General features: G+C 39.1%; 1 protein-coding gene across 5 annotated transcripts in view; it reads right to left on the bottom strand.

The window, feature by feature from the left end:
- The window catches only part of myo1b (myosin IB), a 74,522-nt gene that overhangs the window by 38,674 nt on the left and 13,087 nt on the right, over positions 1–22,761 (bottom strand). For all 5 annotated transcript variants that reach the window (XM_036139567.1, XM_036139568.1, XM_036139569.1 and 2 more), the window contains exons 2-4: positions 20,995–21,141; positions 16,342–16,457; positions 2,417–2,511 (exon numbers count right to left, since the gene is read on the bottom strand). In XM_036139567.1, the coding sequence (XP_035995460.1) occupies positions 2,417–2,511; positions 16,342–16,457; positions 20,995–21,120 (337 nt within the window). In that variant the 5' untranslated portion in view covers positions 21,121–21,141. The remainder of the gene's footprint in view (positions 1–2,416; positions 2,512–16,341; positions 16,458–20,994; positions 21,142–22,761) is intronic.

The raw sequence follows: 22,761 nt of genomic DNA, 5'->3' as shown, positions 1-22,761 counted from the left end.
TTCCTTTTATGCGTGTCTAAGGAATTTGAAAGTGCACCCAAAAAACACTTTTTTTTTAACAAAAAACAGAAATAAAGGATTTGGGATTTAAATGGTTTTACCTGAAGGTGCTCCATTTATGGTGCAATGCCCGTTTGATCTTTGGGCTTTATGTCTGGGTTTCGTCAGTGTAATCTTAATATTGGGCTTTAGTACAAACCCAGACAGCATGACAACATTTGTACAGTGCAAGGTAGAGCGTTTTGATTTAGCTACTTTTATTATTCAAAATGCGTACTCTTTAAAAAAAAGGTCTGAATTCTCATGTTTCATGTGCAAACATGACAACATCAAAACACAAGTAGCTCCAAGCTCAGAGGCCCATCTGATTCAAATCTATGTGACTTTATATGTAAACAACCCGCGTGTTACTGCGTTTCAGAAGATTATTTTGACTACACTCTGAACAAAGCAGTACAAAGGGTAACAACCATATCACAAGACTTGTAAAAGACACCATTTAAAATTAAATGTTTCTCCCCTTAGTATACGTGCGTGTGTGTTTCAGGGGGGGTGTCAATGAAATGTTCAGAACAGATGCGTTTGTGGTTTCGGCAACATTTGTTCCTAGCAGCTTCCTGGTATGAACATGCCTAGCTGAGTCTGAAAAGCGATGTGATGATGGATGCTGGAACCTAAAGCTATGCTCAGAATGTAGCGGAAATCTGATTTGTGTCTCAAACCAGATCTTAAGCACAGACTGCATTGTCATTTCAGAGCAGTTGAATCAAATCTGTGTCCAGACGTACAGGTTGCTGTGGAGAGGCTGTGGGCGTTAATAAGTAGGTGGGCACACTTATGAAACAGCTAGCAATAACAGGTTTCTTCCAGCTTTGCCTGTAAAAAGCCAGCAATTTTTTTTGCCTACAGACTTCTCTCTGTACTTTACAGAACTCCTCCAGCTGAATTAACTCCTCACTGATGTTTTCTTGCAACGTAAATGAAAACAAAACCTGGAAAAGGTTGTTGGAAATAGAATTTAATGGCAGTTTTTAGTGTATTAGTTTGATGGGATTTCCAAAAAAGGGGCAACTCAAATTTGAATAGCTGAGATTTTAGTAAACTTAGTGAAACATCTTCATTTCACAAAGGACGGCTGACTACAAAAACAGAAGCTCAATTTAGTTTCTTAAACTAGATTACATTTAAAGAAAAAAAAGATTTAAGTACAGAAATTTCAACCCACTGATAAGCATGTCACTGTATAACACAGGTTGCTATGATAGTGGCCTTCAGGTCATCTGCAATGTTGGATCTGGCGTTTCTGATCCTTCTTTTGAGAACTACGTCAGAATCCCTGTGAGGTTCAAATTTGGCCACTCTGCTGGCCAATCAGGCAAAGGGGTACCATGGAGGAGTTTTTACTTTTTGCAGTGTGGGCTTGTGCCAAGTCCTGCTTGAAAATGAATTCAGCATCTTCATAAAGCTCGTCAGCAGAGAGAGGCATTTGGTCATTAAAATTTTTCTGGCAGACATCTGCGCTGAATTTAGATGTGATAAAAACACACGAGAATCAACACCAGCAAATGACATTAACTCCCAAATCCTCAGTGACTGTAGAAACTGCACATCATGACCTCAAGAAACTTGAATTCTGTTTGAAATCTTCCAAGCTTTAACACCTTGATTTCCAAATAAAAGGCGAAATTGTATCTTCTTCTGAAAATAACTTGGGATCACTGAACAACAGCCCAGTCCTTTTTCTCCTTGCCCAGGGGAGGCCACTTCTAATAAAGTCTTTAATTGAGGAGCATCTTTACACATGAAATGCAATAGTTGCAGCTCTTCACCTGGATACATCTGTGTATGGTGGCTCTTGAATCACTTTCCAGCTGCTGTCCAGGAATTGTAAATCTCACCTGAACTCTCAAAAGGACTGCTTCATATTCCTCTCAAAGCTGTTATTAAATCCATTTGTGCACCTTTTTCTTAAAAAACAAAACAACTACAACCACCAAGAAGCTTAAATTGTGCTTCATGGGGGTGTTGATAATCATCTGTTAGACAAGTCAGCAATCTGATTGTGAATGCCATAACTGAATATTTTAGATTTTTTAAATATTAGATATTTAAATATTGCATTATATGTTTTATTATATTTTCTAATATTAAAAATTTCTAAGAAAGCACATTTTAGATTTTTATTAGCTCTATAGCCATAATGATCCATCGATAAACACTTGAAACTTATCACTGTCTAATCTGCATACATGTTTCACTTTTGGAAGAGAATTACTCAAGTCATTTCTGATATTATAATTTATTCAGATGTATCTGTGCATTGTTTCTATAAATCATTAGAGGTATACAAACAGAAAAAGACCATTCTGGTTTTTAACTCGACGCTCAAATTTCAATATTACCCAACAGTCCTCACCAGTTTTCCCAGCTCCGCTCTCCCCTGTGATGAGGATACACTGATCCTTGTCCTGGTCCCTTAGTGAGCGGTAGGCCTCATCTGCCAAAGCATAGCTGGAAAAGCAACAGGAGAAACAAACATCAGCAAATGTCCAAATTCTAACTTTGCAGCGCGGCAGTACATTTGGCAGTTTTGAGGAAAATCCAGAAGTGGCGGTGTAAAAATAAGTTCAGAGTAATGGAAGACTTTTGCACCAGGCCACATGGCGTCTACTCTAATCAAAAGCATGTGGCTTCATCGGAAATTAGGTTGCATCTGCAGGGCATCCGCTACACTGCAGCGGCTTGCAGCTTTATTTAGCAGCACTGCCTGGTTCATATTTGGGATTTGGAAGCACAGTTGTCCATTTCCTGCTGCTGTTCTGAAACATGACTACCAAACTACAACAAGTCTGATATTTGAACAAGGATCATTTAGGGATGGGCAATGCAAGATGTTTGGACGAGGTCTTATAGCTGAGCAGAACTGTAAGATGTGTCTAGAGTTGGTCCGTACTTTTTTGACTTCTTTGTTCAAACTCAAACAGATGTTTGGATAATGTAATTACTAAATGACAGTGTAAACAAACCTTGATGGATAACTAAATGATGCGAGGGGAGTGCTTTAAGTACAACAAAGCTCATTGTCACACATTCCAGTACACTTGCACAATAGGAAAGAGGGTCTCATTAAAGCAGCAGCACTCCCACTGAATACAAGAATAATATTTCAAATGTTTTATTTTAGCAGATCCTCTTTATTCCTCCTTCCTGGGGAAGAATAAAGAGGAGGGTGTGAATGATGTGAAAACATAATCAGGGTGTTTAATAGTGTTTGTAAACCTAAACATATTGGACCCACTAAGATGTATCCCGGAATAAGAAGATTACAGGGCAGCTCAAGATTTGTTTCCTCTCCACTTTTGCTTTATACATGCTCAGTATGAGGGATTGCTGCAAAGCCATCGATAATACAGACAACTGTCCACTGTGGCTCTACGCTCCTTCAAGAGGAGTGAATGCTGCTTGGAGAGACTTGATGCAATCTGCTGGGTTTCCTTAGACAGGAACCTTTTTGACCAATCTGTCTGGATGATTTGATTGAATTTGACTTTGAAAAGTGCCTTGAGATGACATGTTGTGAATTGGTGCTATAGAAATAAAATTCTAAGTAGTTTTATTTATAGCAGGCAAACATAAAAACATGACATGCACGATATTTTCCTTATGGGATGTGCTCAGAACCTCTCCAAGGAGTTGACCGAGAAGCATTCCAATTCTAATTGAATACTTGAGCCCCTCCCTCAATAGACTTTAAATACAGTGGAGCAGGGGTCACTAGAACTATGGCGCGCCTCTCCTTATCCCTAAGGCATAGCCCAATCATCCAACAGTGGAAGCCTCCTGTAGACAGCATCGCAATCATTCAGGTGAGGGTTAGAACATATATGGACCGGTATATACAAAGTATCACCTCTCAACAAAGGTCCTTCAGCACAACAGGCAAAAACAAGGGTCTCCATTCAGCTAAAATAAATAAATAAATAAATATTGAAACAGAGACCTAAACCCAACCCAGAGGCAGCATTTTAACATTTTCTGGTCGAGAACCCTGATGTCACAGTAACCAACCCCCATCCTGATTTACACTTGCACTACAAAACTACCCAAGCAAACAGTTAAGGTTAAGGCTAGAAGATACAAACAGAACAATATCATCAGCAAAAACGTAAATGGTCGATCATGAGACCTTTCACTGTACTGTCCACCCCGGTTTTGTAGACCTGGAGAATGCTTACTCAAGATCTGCATTTTACTCCAGAAGGTGTTCTCAGAGCCTTTCTTTGGATGGAGTTTTACAAGAGTGTGAGGTGACAGCCATCTCTTTTATAGACCGTCTAGTTTCTATATCACTAAAAGAAGGGCTGTGTCTGCATTCTTGGCAGAAAGTCAAACTTCTTTCTGGCGTGGTTTAATCTTGCCACGACTGCCCTCGGTTACAGATTCAATGCGTGTTCTGTTACAAGAGAGAATCTAAAAAGGCAAGATAACTGTGCAAAATGTTATCCAAAGGAACAAAAAAGTATTGTTTAGCATCCCAGTGAGCATGCCCATGTCATTTAAACAAGTGTTATAGGTTCCATAGAATAAGAGTTAATATAATTCACTTCTAGGGATGTCAAAACTATATATTTTTTAATATAGTTAAGGCAAACATCTCAATTTTCACAGCAACTACAGGGTAAGTAAAGCTTGAGGTAATTTTGGAGGAATGCATCAAAAACGGTCTCTCTCTGGTTTCTAATTTTGTTTCGGTGCTTGCCTTGAGGGTGGGAGAACTAGTAACCTGGCAGGTCTCAACATTGCCAATAATCGTGCATTTATAAAGCAGAAAATTTACAAGACATGAATGCAGGAAGGAATGTCAGACATGTACAAATGCCGACAGGATTTTTCTTGCAGCACTACTGGTCAATTTTGGAAAAAAAAAGAAAAAAAAAAAAATTGTCATACAGCATCTGGGGAATACTGGTACATTTAGCTGTGAAAGGCATTGTAGCCGTCAAGAAGACACTTTCTCCACATTGAAATGTAGCATGGTCCTAAATACAGAATAGATTGATTTGAGAGGTTTGAATACGTTGGTTAACATATTAGTTGAATCTGCTGTTTATTGGATCATACACATGCATCCATTTTCTAAATATATATGAGTGGGTGACTTGCAGGCATTACCCATTCTAACATTTGTTACCAGTTATACAGAGTTACCTTTTCTGTCCATTCACGCTAAACCCTGATTTAATCAATGCCCATACACCAGTTTGTGTGGTCGAGACTGGCCATCCGACATTACGTCACTACTATAAAAAAGGACAACACAGCAGATGTCTGCTTTGTGAAAACACTCCTAGTGCCTGACCTGATCCTGACAATGAGCAAGCCATCATGCAATTATCCCTAGATGAAGCATGTGGGCAAGCAGGAGTTTGGAGGGGGTGGGCTGCCCCATGGGGCCCAGTGGTGTCAAAAGAGGGGGAGGTCCCTTTCCAGAACACACACACACACACACACACCCACACACAAAAGGAGGACTTATGAATAACCATCACTTAGCACAATGCAAATTGGGGTCACATGAAACAAGCCACACCCTAGAACTACACAAAGCAGAAAGCGTCCAGTTTGAACATTTTAAAATGAAATGCAACAGCAGAACAACATTTGACACATAACTGTCTTGAATCATAGTAGTGGACACATTAAAGCAAACAGATTTGCAAAATAATTTATAGCCTGGTATTACTTTATCATTAGGACCCTGAAGGCAGCCTGAGCACCAAGTGGCTATAAATGGAAATCAAAATGATGAATCACCAAGGTCCCCATCAAAGACGGAGGAAGCAGTGAATAAGGTACCCAAAATCCCAGAGGCCTCCCAGATCACTGTGTATAGCAGTGTGTGTGCATTTGTGTGTGGGTCGTGGTGGGGGTTAAGCAGGAATAAGGCCTTGGACTGTAAATGCTGCTTGGCACCTCCCCTCCACATCTGCCTGCAGGCTGTAATTTGGACTTGCACGTGGCAGCGGGTGAGCACAAAGCCACACTGGCATGAGGTAAGCAGCAGAAAATGGTCTAGTCAGTTCTTTTCCCCCCTCAGCCTCTGGTAAGTGGGGCAACAGCAGAAGATGATGGGCCCGCTGTTTGTGACCTGAATCCTAAAAAGGGTGGAGTGACTGGAAGGCAGATTCAGCACACTTTAAAGCCATGATTTGTAGACTATAATAAAGCGCTAATCTATGGGTTGGACTCATGCCCACCCAACTACTTAAAGATGACAGGCTCTTTAAAAAACAATGAAGATCTTCCTCCGAGGCGCTTCTTTGTTCCGACAGGTAGTCCCCTCAATTTCCAACATCCTATGTCTATTTGGAGAACATTTGTTGGCAAGTACAGTTTCTGTTTTTGGTCGTACACGTTCAGGGGCCCAAACGGTGGCCTCTGATCTCAGCATGACCCGATTTCTCCAGAGCCTTCAGGAAATCCGCCTGGCTTTGAAGGAAGAGCCAAGGAAGCAACTTCCTGATGCTGATGACCAGGTGGAAGAGAGGTGGCTGTTACAAGAGACACACACACACACTAATACAGTGGCACCAGACAGCTTAAAGACCAACCTACTGGTGTAGGAAGGGATGAGAGGGGGTGGGGTTGGGGCAAGGGAACGGATGTACGCACACACACAATGGATGCTGGCTCTGACAGATGTTGACCATCTGTGCACAATGAGTTGCTGTAAAGGTGTTAAGCCTAAGATCAACACAGGGGAAGAAATAAAGTAAGCTGCCAGATCATAATGACAGCTTTACATTCAAGAGAAATTAGAAAGTGACGTGTGCAAGGTGCACCAGACTACTTCATACTCTCCAAATTAAAAGCTGCACTGCTAGAGATCTCTAATCAATCCAATATTTACTAGAGGTTCTCTGAGACCTCAGTTCCTCCACTTTGAGCGGGCTCAGAGCTTTAATTTTATGTTGGCGCACACCAATTTAGAGTTCCACAGGAGGAGGAAACCACCACACAGGCCGTCTGTGTGATCCTTAGAAAAGCAGGAAATAAGCATGCAGTGCAAGGTAGCAAAACATCCTCAAAAAGGCTCCGAGTCGGAGTCTCCTCTGAGCCTCATTAAGCAAGTTATGCTATTACTTTGACACTGCTTTATTTGCCTGGGTTGAAACAATTTCATTTAAAAATCACCAGGGCCTTTAAGATGAAATTATCTGATCTAGAGTAAAGCCCACGGAGGAACAATAACAAGGAAGCTTTTTATTTTTCCTCAGCATTTTTGACAGTTTCTTTAGCCATTTCACATTTAAAAAGACCAAAACTCAAAAATCAAGCAGAACTTCTGAAATAATATTTTTGTACTTTTGGTTTACCCACTGTGGGACATTAACAGTTTCTATTATATGCTTACTACTGTGTAATTTGTAGTTTATTTCAATGATTTAATCACATAACATTATAGATGCATCAAGTTTTTGGACAGTCGGCAAATTCAGCCAATTTATAGCTACACTAAAGCAAGCCGGAAACTCAAATCTTTTTTTCTTGCAAGTTAGCACACCATCTGCAATCCATACTCAGTCCTGCTGGCAACACTCGGTAAGGAAGTTGTTACTGCAGAAAGAGGACTCGAAGTCAGACCTTCAGAAGCTGAAGTGTTAAAAATGTCCCTGGAGGCATAAAAAAGGTGCAAGAAGCCATATAAAAATGTCTGAAATGTTTCTGTGGTAAAGCAGAGTTTAAAACTAGTGAATTTAACACTGATTGGTTCACCAATTATTTTTGGTGAACCAATCAGTGGTTCAAGGCATTGGTCACTTTCCATCAGCTGTAAAAGCTTAACACTGTTGTGAAGATAGTCTTCTACGTGGAAAATCATTAAGCTACCATGACATTCTAAGCAGCACAGTCTAAAAGGTCTGTTAAGGTTTAACATAGTTACAGGTTATTTATATACACATGAATATCTAGTAAGAAGGATAACTTAAAGTAAAATCATTTACAATATAACCAATAAAAAAAAGACTTAATGGAATTAGGACAAAAGCTTTGGAAAAAAAAATAAAAAATAAAAAAAGTAAATCACTGTAGCTCTAACAATTAACCTACAGCAAGGCATAGCAGATTGTGATTTCTCTCTGTTCTGCACGGACACTGCATAGCATCAGGAGCAGACACGTGCACTAAAGTGCTGCATAGCAATAGGCACGGAAGCCAACTATAACAAGATCAATAAGCATGAACTCAAAGCAGCCAGAGGGTGTCCATGTGACCATCTGAAACAACAGAAAGCCCCCTTATGTTTCCTTCAGACCTCGATTGGTGACACTATTCTTAAAACGTTTGGGCTCTGGCTTGGTTATTGTATCAAAAAAAAAAAAAAGGTTGTTTTCCCTTACCTTTCGTCAGTATAATGTGCTATATTCAGTCTAAAAACACTTGGAAATATAAAGCTTTCATTAAACACATAAAAAAAGTCAAAAACAGGACAAATTATTAGTTTACATATACCAACATACATAATTTAACATTTTATTGAGTGTTATGCTAACATAAGCAAAAAACAAAAAAAAAACAACAACATCCATTCAAGTTCTAACTTCATATGCTTCATTACTTTCAACTCCATGGCTGAGCCAATACACAAAGACTTGCTGTCATCTGTACCAGACGTGTACTCTACTTCCATTTTCAAACTATGTGTAATTTAAAAGCAGGATTAATGGTGCGTGCTCTTTAATAAATAGGAATAAACATCAACTTAAGTCTAGATATAAGGTTTCATAGAGGAACGTCATTAGACTAAACAGCTCCTATATTCTATGGCTTCTTTTAGCATGCGTCACATTTTTATTGTGCAATTTATTAACACAGATAAAAGCACATTGTTCTCACTCTGAATAGAGAGGGTTTACAATGGGGCTTGGACAGTTGGGGACAAAAGAGAATCCATAAAAAAAAAAATCCTCATAGCAGTAAATGATAAGGCAGGCAATGTTTAATCAGTGTCAACTTAAGGTCTAGATGCAAATATTTGAGGAATCCATAACCCTTTTATTTAAGCATTGCTAACGCAGTGAGGACATTTTAAGAAAGAAAAAAAAAGGTACAAAACACCAAATGGTTAACACTGCACAATTACTGGCAAAGCACAAAAACTAGGCCAACAAATTATGTTAAATAGAATAATGGGAGCAGCACCAGATCTCCACAAAAACAAAAAAATCTGAAATTTGTATTGTATTAATTAAAAAAGGATGAATATATTTCATAAAATGGTCTAAAATTTGGCCACAAAAAGCTCTGAATCTGGCACCCTTTACTAGGTATTCACAATAAAAAGACCATATAGGCCGATGCGGTTGCCCCATCATGTGAAACCACACCCACTGAGCTAAGATAGACAGCAGCTGTGACATGAAAAATTTAGAGATGATCATAGCAAGAACATCACATTCATTAAGCAGGAGAAGAACTTTATGTGGGTTTTGTTTTCAAACAATTCGCTAGAACTTAATTGAAATGTCTTAAGCTGAATTCTCAGTCATATCAATACAAAGTTAGCAGAAACAAAACTGATCTGAAAGAAGCTGCATCTATGAGAGAGATCCCTTTGTCCTGAAGAATTATCTTTTGGGACAGAATGTTGTTAAGTTAACAACTTGGTCCCTTTATTTAGAAAGTATTTTTTACTCCTCTAGTGACGAGAGAACAAAAAAAAAAAAAAAAAAAAAAAAAAAAAAAAAAAAAAAAAAAGAATAAAAAAAAAGACAAATCCAGCAACTTTTTCCAGATTCAAGAGGCTTCTAAAGATACTGAAGGGAAGCATGAATCTTCAACAAGCAGTGGGTGCTGCCTGGGCCCCTCTCAAGTCCCAAAGCACACATGAGCAGCCAAGCCCTAACAGATCAGTCCCTCCCAGCTGCAGTCAGAGCAGGAGACGTTCACCCCTCTTTGTCCAAACTGCATAGTCTGACATAACATTGACAGTTTTTCTCTTTATGGTTCATTTGGGTTCTTGATCAAGGCTGAATAAAAAAGCTACCAATTTTTTTGTCATATATGTCTTTGGAAAAAAACAAAACAAAATAAATAAATAAACCCTCTTGATCCAAGTTTGGCCACTCCAGTTCAAATTACATATAATGAAGGAAAAAAGTGACAAATAGGGAATGAACATGGGTTACATTTTTTCGTAGCGTTCTCGAAAGTCATAGATAAAGATAATGAGGTAATAAGGTGCTTATTGAACAATGATGATTGAGGCTTCGTTTACAGAAATGTGCTTTTAGATATTCAGAGATGACAGTAGGCAGTAACATTAAGGTGATTGTAACATCTCAAGGTGTTAGTAACAGTGGGGTGATTTCAAAGTGTTGGACTGCAGTCTCCTATCAGGGGGCGATTGCCCTCACAGCTCTGGGGAAGAAACTGTTTCTAACTTTATTTGTTTTGGCTTTGAGGCGTCTGAAGCATTTATCTAATGGGAGAGGGGCAAACAGCGCATTGTTTGGGCGGGTGGGATGAGTAGAGATGCGTCTGACCCTTCTTTGGACTTATTCTGCATAAATTGAGTCTAGATCCTGCAATCCCCTGCGCTGCTCTCGCCACCCGTGCTAAGTCCTTCCTCTCTTGAACTGTGCAGCTCCCACACCCTACAGTTATGCCGATACATAAAACACTCTCTATGGTAGCGCTATAGAAGATTGGAAATGTCAATTTAGAGCAAACAGAAAGCCACTTTCTAAAGTAGCAATTGTTTAGCAAGAGCACACATTCCATCAAGAAAGATCCTGATCCATACTGGCAATCAAGGTATTGACTTAAATTTGACGACTTAAATAATCTTTCTGCAAATCCAGTCAGAACGTAATGCATGAAATTTTGCCTACAAGCTAAAAAAAACCAAGTAACCACACAGACTTGCTTGCAGAAGGAAAAACAAGTCAGCAAGTGAATTGTCAAATTTAACACCAAGCTGCTTCGTGGTGAAGAGAGAAAACTTGGGATGCATTTGTATGCGAGGTGGGCAAAGAACAAGCACAACCTGGATGAACGAATGTCACTAGATTATAAAATACAGCACGGTACAATTAAGTACATTTTGCATTTTGTGGTAGGTTGAAAAGGTGGGTGGAAAAATGAGCAAAACCTTTTCCATCATCTCCCTCTAGTTTAAAGCTACTAACGCCAACACACACGCTGCAGAGGGCTGAATCTGCCCACTTAAGTCAAAATGCCACTTCAACAAGTGCCCACTCGATTCTACCTACATACAGGTTCTGTGCAACTTTTATCAGCTCTTCCCAGTCAGTCTTTTGTGACAAAGATGCTACACAGAGACCAGCAGTAGCACGTTCTGTGGGTCAAACAATCATAATCTGCAGCCAAGGCAGGAAGCATCTGTTACGTAGGGAATTAACTCCAATCGAAATAATTTGATTAGAGTTTTACAACTGATGGCAACAGAAGAGCAAACAGTTTCAATGCATTGATGTAGCAAATGACTCCAAAGTCCTTTCTTCTAGTTGCATAAAGGCCTATTTAACCAAACATCTGACAAGTCAACATACATCAATAAGTGAAATGAGTCAACAGATAACAGGACAGTTCACAAGCTTCCCCAATATGGCCAAGTTGTTTCAAGGCACTGAAATATATTAGTTAGTAAACCTGCTTTCTATGATGCACTCTTTCTGTAAATGGCTATAACAAAAAAACAAAAACAACTTTGATCCATTTGACACATTTTCCTCATTTTAAATAGGTGATTTTTACACCTGCAGCTACTTTGAAGACAGTTCGCTCGAGCTAGTTGTCATTAATGCCCACCTAATCCTATAGGTTCAGCCTGAACTGATGCTCGTTTGTTAGGTTATGCTCACATTCAAATTTTTATCCAAGCAGCTATTGGCTCAAAAAAGGTCAAAGGTTGCATTCTGGAAACTGCAGTGACAGCAGTGATTGATTGCAAACCATGAATGTTTTCTAGCCTTTAGTACATGCATGTATTGCAGGATTTTGTTCATCACTTTGTTATCACCTACCAATCAAGGAATGTACGGGATAAAACATTATCTGTGGAGGGCCACTGCAACTGTCAAACGGCAAGGGCACATTATCTGAGCTTTTAAGGAGGACTAAAATATCGCCCTTTAAACCTCTCACAACCCCCCACAGAGAAAATTTTCTGATAATCTGTCATATCTACTTGCATGACAGCTGGAAGCCTTGATGTACATCGCGAAGGGAGCCTCTTTGCTCCATTAGCCACTCCTGATGCCTCTCTGTGGCCAATGCTCTAGCGGCACTAAGTATTGAGTTCTGAGAGCATCAGGGTCTCAATACCTCATTAAACATTGGGATAACACAATTCCCCCCCCGAGAGCAGAAACAAACTCCACACACTTGCACCTCTCAATCTGTGCCCGTTTGGGTGGCAAGCTACGTACAAAAGATGACTAAAGGCCATCTGCGATGGTCACCAATTAGTTCATCTCTAATGACCCAATGTGTTTAGAAGAGGAGGAAAGCACCTGCCAGTTAATTATGGAGGTGCCTCATCTGGCTAGAGGGAACACTGCTAAACTGGTTAATGCTGGGCCGGTGGAGATGGGTGTGGCTATGCAGTTCATCAGAACTGACAAAAAGGTTAAAAAAAACAAAACCAAAACATTTTTTAGATTTGCACAATATATCAATTTGCAAATTCTACTGAACTGTTGTGTGCAATATCCCAATCGCAGAGGATACAATATTTGGAAAGTGATTAGGTTTTAAGTGGCATGCATTTATGCTCTCCATGCAAAGATAATTTTTGTGAGAGTTGGACAGACAGACCAATCTCGATGCCCAAACCTACTAAAAACTTTAATGGCTGAAACGCTTAAACCTACAGAAACCTCAATTTTTTGAGTGTACAGAAAAAGAGCTTGCATCATTGAGATTCAAATTTTTTTTGGCCTAGCAAGAGAAGTATAGCTCACGCTTTTAATTTTGCATTTCTAAATGGTAAAAAAAAAAAAAAAGAAAAAAAAAGACATTCCTTCACAGTAAAACCCAATTTAGAGTGCGATAAGAGGGTATAGACAACAGATAAATGTCAGTGTAGGGTGACGGGGAAGCCTGGTCCCCATCACCAGCAGTCATTAGGCAAGAGGAAGGGAACGAGTCATCTCAGAGCAACAGAGACATACAGGATGAACAACCCTGCACACATATACTCACACCTAAGGGCCATTTGGAAAGACCAATTAACAGTCACGCTTATGGACTGAGAGAAAGTACCCAGAGAGAACATGCAAAGGACCATGCAGAAAAACTCCATGCCTGGCATTAAACCCAGGACCTCCTTGCTGCAAGTCAACAGTGCTAAAAACATTACATTAATGTTTAATGTTCCTTAACTGTATTTGTTATTTACTTAATTCTTAACAAGCTAAAGATATACAGACACCTTTGCATAGGAGACTATGAATTAGGTACAAAAATGTCAAGGGAACACAATACAAGAGCACCTGCATACAATCATTAACTTGTACTCATTGTTTGAGGCGATGTTTCATTGTTTATGTCACAACTCAAAAGTAGATTTATTTTCTTCATGCAAAAATGGCATAAAATACACTCATCTTAACTAGAAAGACCCACAATAGCCTGGTTTCCGTGACATTTTGTTTAAAGTCTCGCAATTGCACAGGTCAGTAAACCACCACAAGTAAACGATTATGTGCAATTAGCCATCAGATCTCAATTGACTTCTTCCCTTTCATCTAAGTCTGGTGCATGAAGCAGATGGGCCATTACTCTCAAGATTACATTTCCTCAGACAATCGGCCATTGACCTCAAGTTAAAAAGCCAAAATAATCTGGCTATACTATGGACCTTATGAGATCCTAACATCCTTTATCTGCATGGTTCTGTTGACATTTTCTATTTTTATTTTAAATTTTATCTTGCCCAACTTTGGCTAAATGGAAGTTGCATAACAACTTGCCTGGTTGTATACTTTTCCAGCTTCTGATTTTACCCTCTAAACATGCTTAATGAGGATCAAAGTCAGAAAAGGGAAGAGACCCAACATCCCCTGCAGTTGCTTTAATTAAAACTCAACACTGATCCACTTCAGCACTGTCCAGTCTCTGTGGTAATATGCCCCCCGAGTCAGTTGAAGCTCAGCCATGCAAAAAACAGGATTATAAAAAACAGGAGCTTGTTTGGTTTGGAAGAATTATGCATAATTTCAGGACTGACTGAATACTGCACTGACATGGCAGAAGTCCATTAATGCCCATGCTGCTTTTTCAGCTGTAGAAAGCAACTAAAAACTAAAAGCTTGGCATAAAACAAAGAAACTAAAACTGCAGCAAGCAGAGTATGGCCAGGTCAATTCTGAACAAAACCTTTTAAATTAGAACAGTTTCTACATTGATTTACTCAATTCTTGTGTGACTAAAACTCATCTGTGTTTGTGAAACACCAGCCAGTCATCTTTGAATACAACCCAGTAAAATATATTCAAATTAAATCCAGTATATCCAGACCACAGGTATTCACCTGCATTCAAACATGAATGTTGGTGCACAAACCAAAACAAAATCCAACTGTGTCTCATAAAAAAAAAACTTTAACTTTAAGCTAGAGACCTTCATACAAAAAGGTAGCTAGCAGATTTGCTCATCTAGTTGGATAGATGCTTATTCATCAGCTGACTGAAGAAAAAGCAGAAGTACAACCACCTAGTACAAACTTGCTTTTATGGATTTAAACACCACTAAGGGGTCATTTGGTTAATATGAATGTTGAATGACACAAGACCGGTTAATGTTGCACGTTGAAACACGTCAACAGTGCCTGAAATATCCAGTTTACTTTAACCTTGTCTGCTAAACAGAGTTGAATGTTAATTAAGCGACAGGTATTTTAAATAAAGGTTGAACATCAATGTCAGTTTGAATTTACTTTCGATTCCCTTGATATGCAGGAGTTGAGCCCATTTCCAACATCTCTCTAGAGCTGTTTTCTAAGGCCAGTTTTTCTTTTTTATGGGCTGTTACCAATCCCCGGTTCGCTTTGAGAGCTGACGTGCCGATTCTGATTTATTTCAGATTTTTTTATTTGAAAGACCACAGCACACAAGAGAAGCATAATACAAGTTCCCCCATAGAAAAAATATTTGTGAATCCAGATGAAAATGAACAAGATTTTCTCCATTTAAGTATCAAGGCATGTCCCTAGTTTTGACACATGTAATAAGTAGGAAAAGTACAAATTTTGTAATACTTCCCCATCAATTGGGGCAAATCAAAAGGAACATGGGTAGAGTCTGCTCTCATCCTCTGAAGGACAAAAAAGCTCTACTTGACTGCAGTGAAGTTGCTTTGCCATAAAGAATGTCCCCAACCTGGAAATATGCTTACTTTAATTACTTCAGTGTCATCCAAACAAGAGCAACGCCGTGAAGAGGCACAACTCTGCCAAAGAATGAAAGGATCATTTAAAATCCCAAATCTTTCAGGGCCAAACCTTACTGTTTTTTTTTTTTTTTTTTTTTTTTAAAGTCATTGGCAGAGCAGCTGGGAAACTGTTGAAATCAATTATTCTTATGGAAATAATCAATTTCCCTACAACCACCAAGGGCCTCTACCCAATCTAAACACCAGCACAATTTCACTTTAAAGCTGCTGGAGACACTCCCTTCTGTTTAAATGGAGACATGTGTTTTTTTTTTTGTTTGTTTGTTTTTTTTAAGCTTCCATCAGTAGTGGTAGAAACAGCATCTTGTAATACATCTCAGGTCTTCTGCCACTTCACCTTTGGGTTACATTCAAGTCATCTTCCAGTGAAATCAATCAACTATCAAATAACCACCTGTGTGCACTGTAAAGTAAAGCCAAGCAGCTTGTTTTTATGCAGAAACAGATTCTCTGTTTTGGTGAAAAGGTACATTTGCTCTTCCAGCCCATGTCTCAGAGGGACTTGCAGCCGCCTAGAGCTATGACAAGCTAATTGACGGCTTTGTTTTGTTTTGGCTGACCAGCAGCAATTCTGAATTAATGTTGCCAGTGGACAGATGGCATGCTACAGCACTGAATGGCAAGCAGAGGGACCCTGTGACTCTCCAAATAAGACCATGTTTCTCTGATCTTAGGATTCCCTAAACTCAACAGTACTGGTTACAGTGAGGATCCAACAAAAGTTGGATCCAATCTCCTTAATGAATGACAGCTCCTAGTTATCAGAGTTGTAACGCCTTTCAAAAATAAAGCTCTTAAGTTGCATGCAGGACACAGATCCACAACTGGTGATTTTACAGAGAAACCAGAGGGTCAACTCACATGTGGGGACTAAGTTCATAGAAGTTTCTGTTGCGATACTCCTCCACTTTGTCTGGCGTGTAGATGGGCAGGGACCTGTAAGGATTCAGGGAGATCACCACACTGCCAATGTATGTCTGTGGAGAAAGCAAATGGTGCAAACAGTTACTTTGACTATAGGGTACATTTTAAGCTTTGCACAGACCAACCAAAGAGCATCTAAAGATATTTTCTTGTATATTTAGGGTAAAAGAAAAAAAAGGATGTTGAGAAGGCAGTGAGTGTGCTACTTTCCAGCACTGTATTGATAGTCTGCTGTTGAGGCAGGCAATTTCTAAAGTGAATCTGAGAATGTGTTTCACTTTGACAACAAAGTTTGAGGAATCTGGAATGGGCTGCACACAGATGCTGAGGAGAGAAGGCTTTAGCGAGTGTGTCAGCAGCTCCATGCAAACAGCATACCAACTTAGGCAATACTGAATTTTACCAAATGGTGTAAAACACCTACGGTCTAAAAATATGTGCATTTTGATTACTGTTAATGAGCACTTTTTTAAATTACATTGTCCACAACCTGTCTTTCAAACTGTTGGAATACCCATTTTTATTTGGTGAGGTGCAATATAGTCTACAACTGCTGTGTGCAATCAGGTTTGAATAACAAAACAAAATGTAGGTAAAGACTCTACCTAAACATTCTCAGGTTTAGGTAGAGTCTTTACCTACATTTTGTTTTGTTAAAAAAAAGGAATGAGTGATTTTTGTCTAAATTTATATATTAAAAAAGTCAAGGAATTCACTTATTTTCTAATTTTCAACCTACCTTACTCACGCCATCTTCTAAGGCACTAAAACTAAAATGTGATTTTTGGCATTACTAAACTATCTATAGACATTTATCTAAAGTCCTACATCCAGGGTCATTTCTTCTACACAAACTAGGGCCACTTACCTCCAGGTTACTCAAGTTTAAACCCTTTCCCATTCGTCCCCCACTTACAATAAGCATTAAAACATTAGAATCTCAGATATCCGTAATGTAGGCAGTTTTAATAACCCAAAGTCAGCGTTTTCTCCAGTTTAAATTTATATAACACCTTTATGTAACATCCAAACAGGTACAAAACAAACAACACTTGTCAGCTCCATCTGACAGGTAATGCAACCAGCCATCATCTTCATCATCATCCTCCTCCTACACACGAAACCGTGCTCCAATAACACTTTCAAGCATCAACCTGAAACATTCTCTTTGCTCTCCGTGGTAATGGCTGTTGCATAAGGCACTCCGACATGAGTGGAGCATGGCCTTCCCTGTGGCAACACCACAGCCTCCCACAGCCTCTTGTTGAACAAGCACACCAGAGGCAGCGTGAGGTCTTTAAAAAAGTGCGGAGGATGCGTATAGAGGAAAAGGCTCTGTGCAGTGTCAATAAATGTATGACATGTTAATGAGAGGCTTTCTTGACCAGAGGCAGAAAGGAAAGAAAAACAGAAATCTGAAGTGTTTATAGCTTGGGGAGGCTCATTACAACAACAACAACTTGCAACAGAGCAAATCAAACTTTTTGTGCTTCTTATTCAATTAATAAACCAATGATGATTTTTCTGCCTTTTAACACCAGTCAAACACTATTTACAGCTTTCCTTTTCTTTTCTCTTAAGGAGCAGTGGAAGGGTAGAGATTTTCCTTATTTCTTTTGCCAAGTCATTACTGCTGCCTACCAACCATTAGCATCATTGAGTACTTTTATTTCTAAGCAATCTTTTGATTAGCCCTAAAAACAAAAAGGAACACAGCTGAAAGGGGATTTTAAAAATCGAAGATTTCTGAAACAAAAGGGCTGTTAATTAACCCTGTATTCGACACCACAGCCCATTTGTACATTTCTAATCACCTAAACATAATTTTGCTATCGTGCTTTACAAAACCATTGATTACACCTGAACATTTTCAATTTTTACAATGTTACAACCCACTATAGCAGTGCATTTTGTTGGGATTTTAAAGTGACAAACCAACAAAGTCTGGAATAATTATGAAGTAAAAGTCATTTAATTAGTGACCATTTGAGGAAACTTGCGTGGTTTAATCGCACAATGGAGACAGCATTTCTGTAAACACCTCAGAAGTTTAACATTAGTACACAAACTGTACGATCAAAAAAAACATGCAAGACAGGTCAAAAAGTGACACACTGGTTAAATAAGACCAAAACTGAAATTTTTGGCGTGCATGGCCAAGAGGAACTTGCCACTGAACATACTGTTGTGACTATAATAAAAAGGTGACAGCTTTAAGCTCTGGGAATGAGCTTATTGATCAGGAAGAAAGAAGATGAATCAGAATAAACTCAGATGATAGGTAGCTCTCTAAAGCTAAATTCAGGGCAATACCGAAAACTTGCTCATGGCTATAAAATACCTGAGCAGGGGACACAGGTTCACCTTCCTGCAGAACAACGATTATAAACCTACAACAAGGGCTGCAACCAAATTGTTTAGACTACAGATTATTTATCCGTTAGAATGGCCCAGTCAAAGTCCAAACGTCAATCAAATTTAGACTTTAAAATTGCCTTTAGATGCTTTCCATCCATTCAGTCTTAGTTTGAGGTATTTTGCTAAATAAATGGGGATTTACCCCAGATCCTCTTAATTTGCAACTGTAATTTTGATCAAAGATGGTAATCCAAGAAATTGACTCAAATGAGCTGAACAAATGCATGGGACACTTTTCAGTTTAGTAAAATGCTACCCTTCAATGCTCCAGTGGTGGGAATTATTTTGCAAGACAGTGTCTTAACCAACAGAACAAATGAAAAGGCTTTTGTATAAAAGGAAGAACAAAGAAATCAGACACTGCAGATATGTCACTGCTTGCTTCACAATGTAGACAAAGACACAAGCAACACAGATATTGAGTTTGTTGTACCAAGACATTAAGAAGGTCCAAATTCAACATGTTAACTTTTCAATTTGGTATCGCTATTAATCTGATTTTTACCAAGAAATATTGACACCTGGGTCTATATTGTAAGCACCTAAAAAGCAGTTTACTTTTACTTCCTGAAAACTCAACAGGGAACTGGAGTAACTTAAACATCAAGCCAAAAATCTGTGCACAAGTCACCCTTACTGTAGTGACATCAAAGGCATCCCCTGCCACCTTACACACCCTCTACCCTCATAATGATGTCAGTTTGGGCAACATTCACAAGGGTGCTTTCAAACTACAAGGAGGTGCTGTTTTGTGTGTCTCCAACATTTATTGTACTTTTGATTCCCTTGAAGTTCTACAGTGCTTCGAGGAGCTCATTAGGCTTTTCATCCAAAGTACCCACTGATCACTATCCTCCACCATAAAACAACTTTTAATTACAAGATAACTTAGCCCTTTTCTGGGGAAAGTTGTGAGAAGATGAGGATGTTCGCAAATCCACGACTATACTGTGGTCCAACATGATCAGATCAATACATTGCTATACAATTCAATGTTAACAAAATCTCAAAGTCAGTCCAATATTTTCATTTAAAACCATGAAAAAAAAAGCTGGGCTCAGTAATCCAGGAAAATTTGCCAATTTAAGAGATTTCACTTTTAGTCTAAAACTAGAAGAATGTTTACATATGAGGCTGACTGTTTCTTAAAGTTGCTACTTTTTAGAAAGTATATCGCCACTGTTTTTTTAAACAAAGATGTATACTATGGCATGTCTCTGGAAGGCATACTCATGTCTACACATCATATGATATTTTGAGAGGGGTGGGGACATTTGTAGGGAATGATGATGCCCCAGGGAAAAACTGGAGAACCACAGATGTATTGGATAAATATAGGTTATATTACTTTTCCTGAAGAGCAATCTTAAGGTCCAGTTTAGGCTACCAAACAGCTTTCACTCTAGATTTACCATGTAATATCTTTAGTTTTCACTGAATATGCAATCTATGCTGGTATACTTGGGGAAAAAAAAAAATTGTATCTTGTATATGCCATTTCTATTTCAAGATATTAAGAACGACTAATTCAGGCCAATTAGATCATTAAGCCAAGGTACAAACAGCTTAAAAGCAGCCCAATGATCTAAAAATAATAAAATACTACAATCATTCTTCCTTAGGATGTGCTTCCTATAATATACTGTCACCCAAGCAAAGACGTGGTTTTAGCCTTGAGACCAACAGCAGGGAGAGGGGAACTGTAATTGTCTTGGCAGATGTCTGAACTAGTCAACCTGCAGAGCAATGAAATTATGGAGTGCCACTACACAAAGTCCAAAACCAACTGCCTGAGGCTGAGATGACAGATCTAGACCTCTTTTCTTCTAGAAATAAAATGCCAACCACAATGCCAGCAACTTACTGCTACCAATGTCTGGAAGCTTCATGATGGTTCCTATCCCATGGACTTGCTGATCGCTAAGATGGTGAGTGTGGTCTATGTATCTAAACTACTTCTTTAGCCATGACCATTTTAGGTCAGCAAAAGCAACATACATTAGATGTGTGTGTATTTTTTTTCCTTTTGATGGTCTTCTATTTCCTTCTTACTTTAAGAGGAAATCTGAAGTCAAGGTGTGACCAGTTTAGTCACACTGCTAAAGAACCAAGACCAAAACAATACCCCACAAAAACAAATACAATAAACAAAACACTAGAACGCCTACTTACATAGATCTCGTTGTGGTCAAAGCGCTTCTTCAGGTTCTCCAGAAATGAGTCCTCAGACAGGGGCTCCAGGAGGACCATGTCCCCAACGCCAATCATGTTGTCTAGAAGTGATGTTTTCACCTCCATCTTGGCTGCAGGTGTCCCCTCCTGAAGAAAAAAAAAATACAGAGGGAATGGTATGTTAAATATTTTGGGAATTATAAAAAAAGGGTATCTTATGGATCTTTGCGTTACTAGCATAAATTTAGAGCAGTGGTGTCAATACTGTACATATCTGTGTACAAACACACCAAGCTCCTGGCTTTTAAACATCTATTCACAAATCAGATGCACAAACCATCTCAGCTGGTGATTTTGAACTTAAACTTCACATAAAAAATAAAAAAAATTAAACTAAAATTAAATATTACTATTATGACTTCAACTTTTGCCCTTGAAGTTTTCTTTTCCAAATGTGCTGAAAAAAAGAGGATAAAGAAAAAAGTCTACTGCATGTCTTTCTCCTCCCTTTAATGCCGCTTGTTAATTTAATATTTTAAGCCTGTGAAAGGATCTGGGCTGCCGTGAACCATGACAAAGAGTGTGCTGGTGTTGGCAGTTTTGGGCCCCGTGTTGCCGCCCATCTCCATTTTGAACGGTAATCCCATTGCTAAAGGCCTGGAGATAATAAGAGGGGCCCCTGTTAAACTCAGGGCCCTGATATAGGGCTTTAACAGTAGGTGTGTGTGTGTCAGACTATGCCCACAATCCAAGTGGATGAGGCTATATAGTGAAGTTCTGTCTCTCTACGCAGCCAGAAACTGAAACAGGTTTGAATCAAGTCAAAATACCTCTCCATCCATCAATCACAGCTGCCAAGAGACCTGAGTTAGAGTTCCCTGTGCACACTGCCAGACAGATTAAAATATAAGTAAATATTTTAGATGGCACTCCTAGTTTTATGCATGAAAAATTATTTCCAGGTCATAGAATGGTGGTACTTAAAAGCAGACAACGTTATGCTCAGTAATATCTAATTACCAAGTAAAGACGTTTCATGTGACAAAAGGGAAACTCTGGACAGGAAAAAGGGGTAAAGTGACAGAACCCTCACATGGCTCTCAAGGTGCACCCCTCTCTTACCCATCAAGTTTTGGCAGCAGTTTAAAAATGGCATAATGTTCTGGGGAAAAAAAAATAGAATATACTAGATACCCTGTGAAGACTTCTACTTCACTGTTCCCCCTGCCTTAGTTCTCCTGCTGTGTACAGTGTTATTAGCCCATAAAGAAGTTGTCCAGATCTTGGTAGTACTCAGCAGTCAATTTTCAAAACTGCTTGCTCACTCAGCATGACGGGAAAAACTCTTTTAAAAGTCTGGCTGAGCAAGTTGAGAAAGAATGGTGCAAATTATCTGGACTCATTTGCGTGCAGGACATTTTAAATGATTTCAGCGATGCCAACAGCTTGATCTCGACTGAAGGACTCGAGTGGGGGGTAGACATTTGCTTACTCAGCTTGTAGAAATCGGTTACTTTGTTCCTACAGAATATATAGTGCAATGTGTCGGCTCTGATGGCATGGTGCCAACACATTCGCAGTGACACTCCTGTCCACCAGCTGCTGTGGTTGTCTGCTCTGCACTTTTTAAAACGAGACAATTTCTCTTAAGCTCAATGAGTCTCTGGAGGGAGGAAACAGCAGTCGGCTGCTCTGTGATCTGATGATGTCTTTTTGCGCAGCTTCATAATGTTGCTAATGTTCTAGACCAGGGGTCTGCAGTCTGTG

Source organism: Fundulus heteroclitus, chromosome 7, assembly GCF_011125445.2.
Source record: "Fundulus heteroclitus isolate FHET01 chromosome 7, MU-UCD_Fhet_4.1, whole genome shotgun sequence".
NCBI classification, from domain to species: domain Eukaryota; kingdom Metazoa; phylum Chordata; class Actinopteri; order Cyprinodontiformes; family Fundulidae; genus Fundulus; species Fundulus heteroclitus.
The sequence above is the reverse complement of the archived record's forward strand: the minus strand, read 5'-3'. Positions and strand labels throughout refer to the sequence as shown.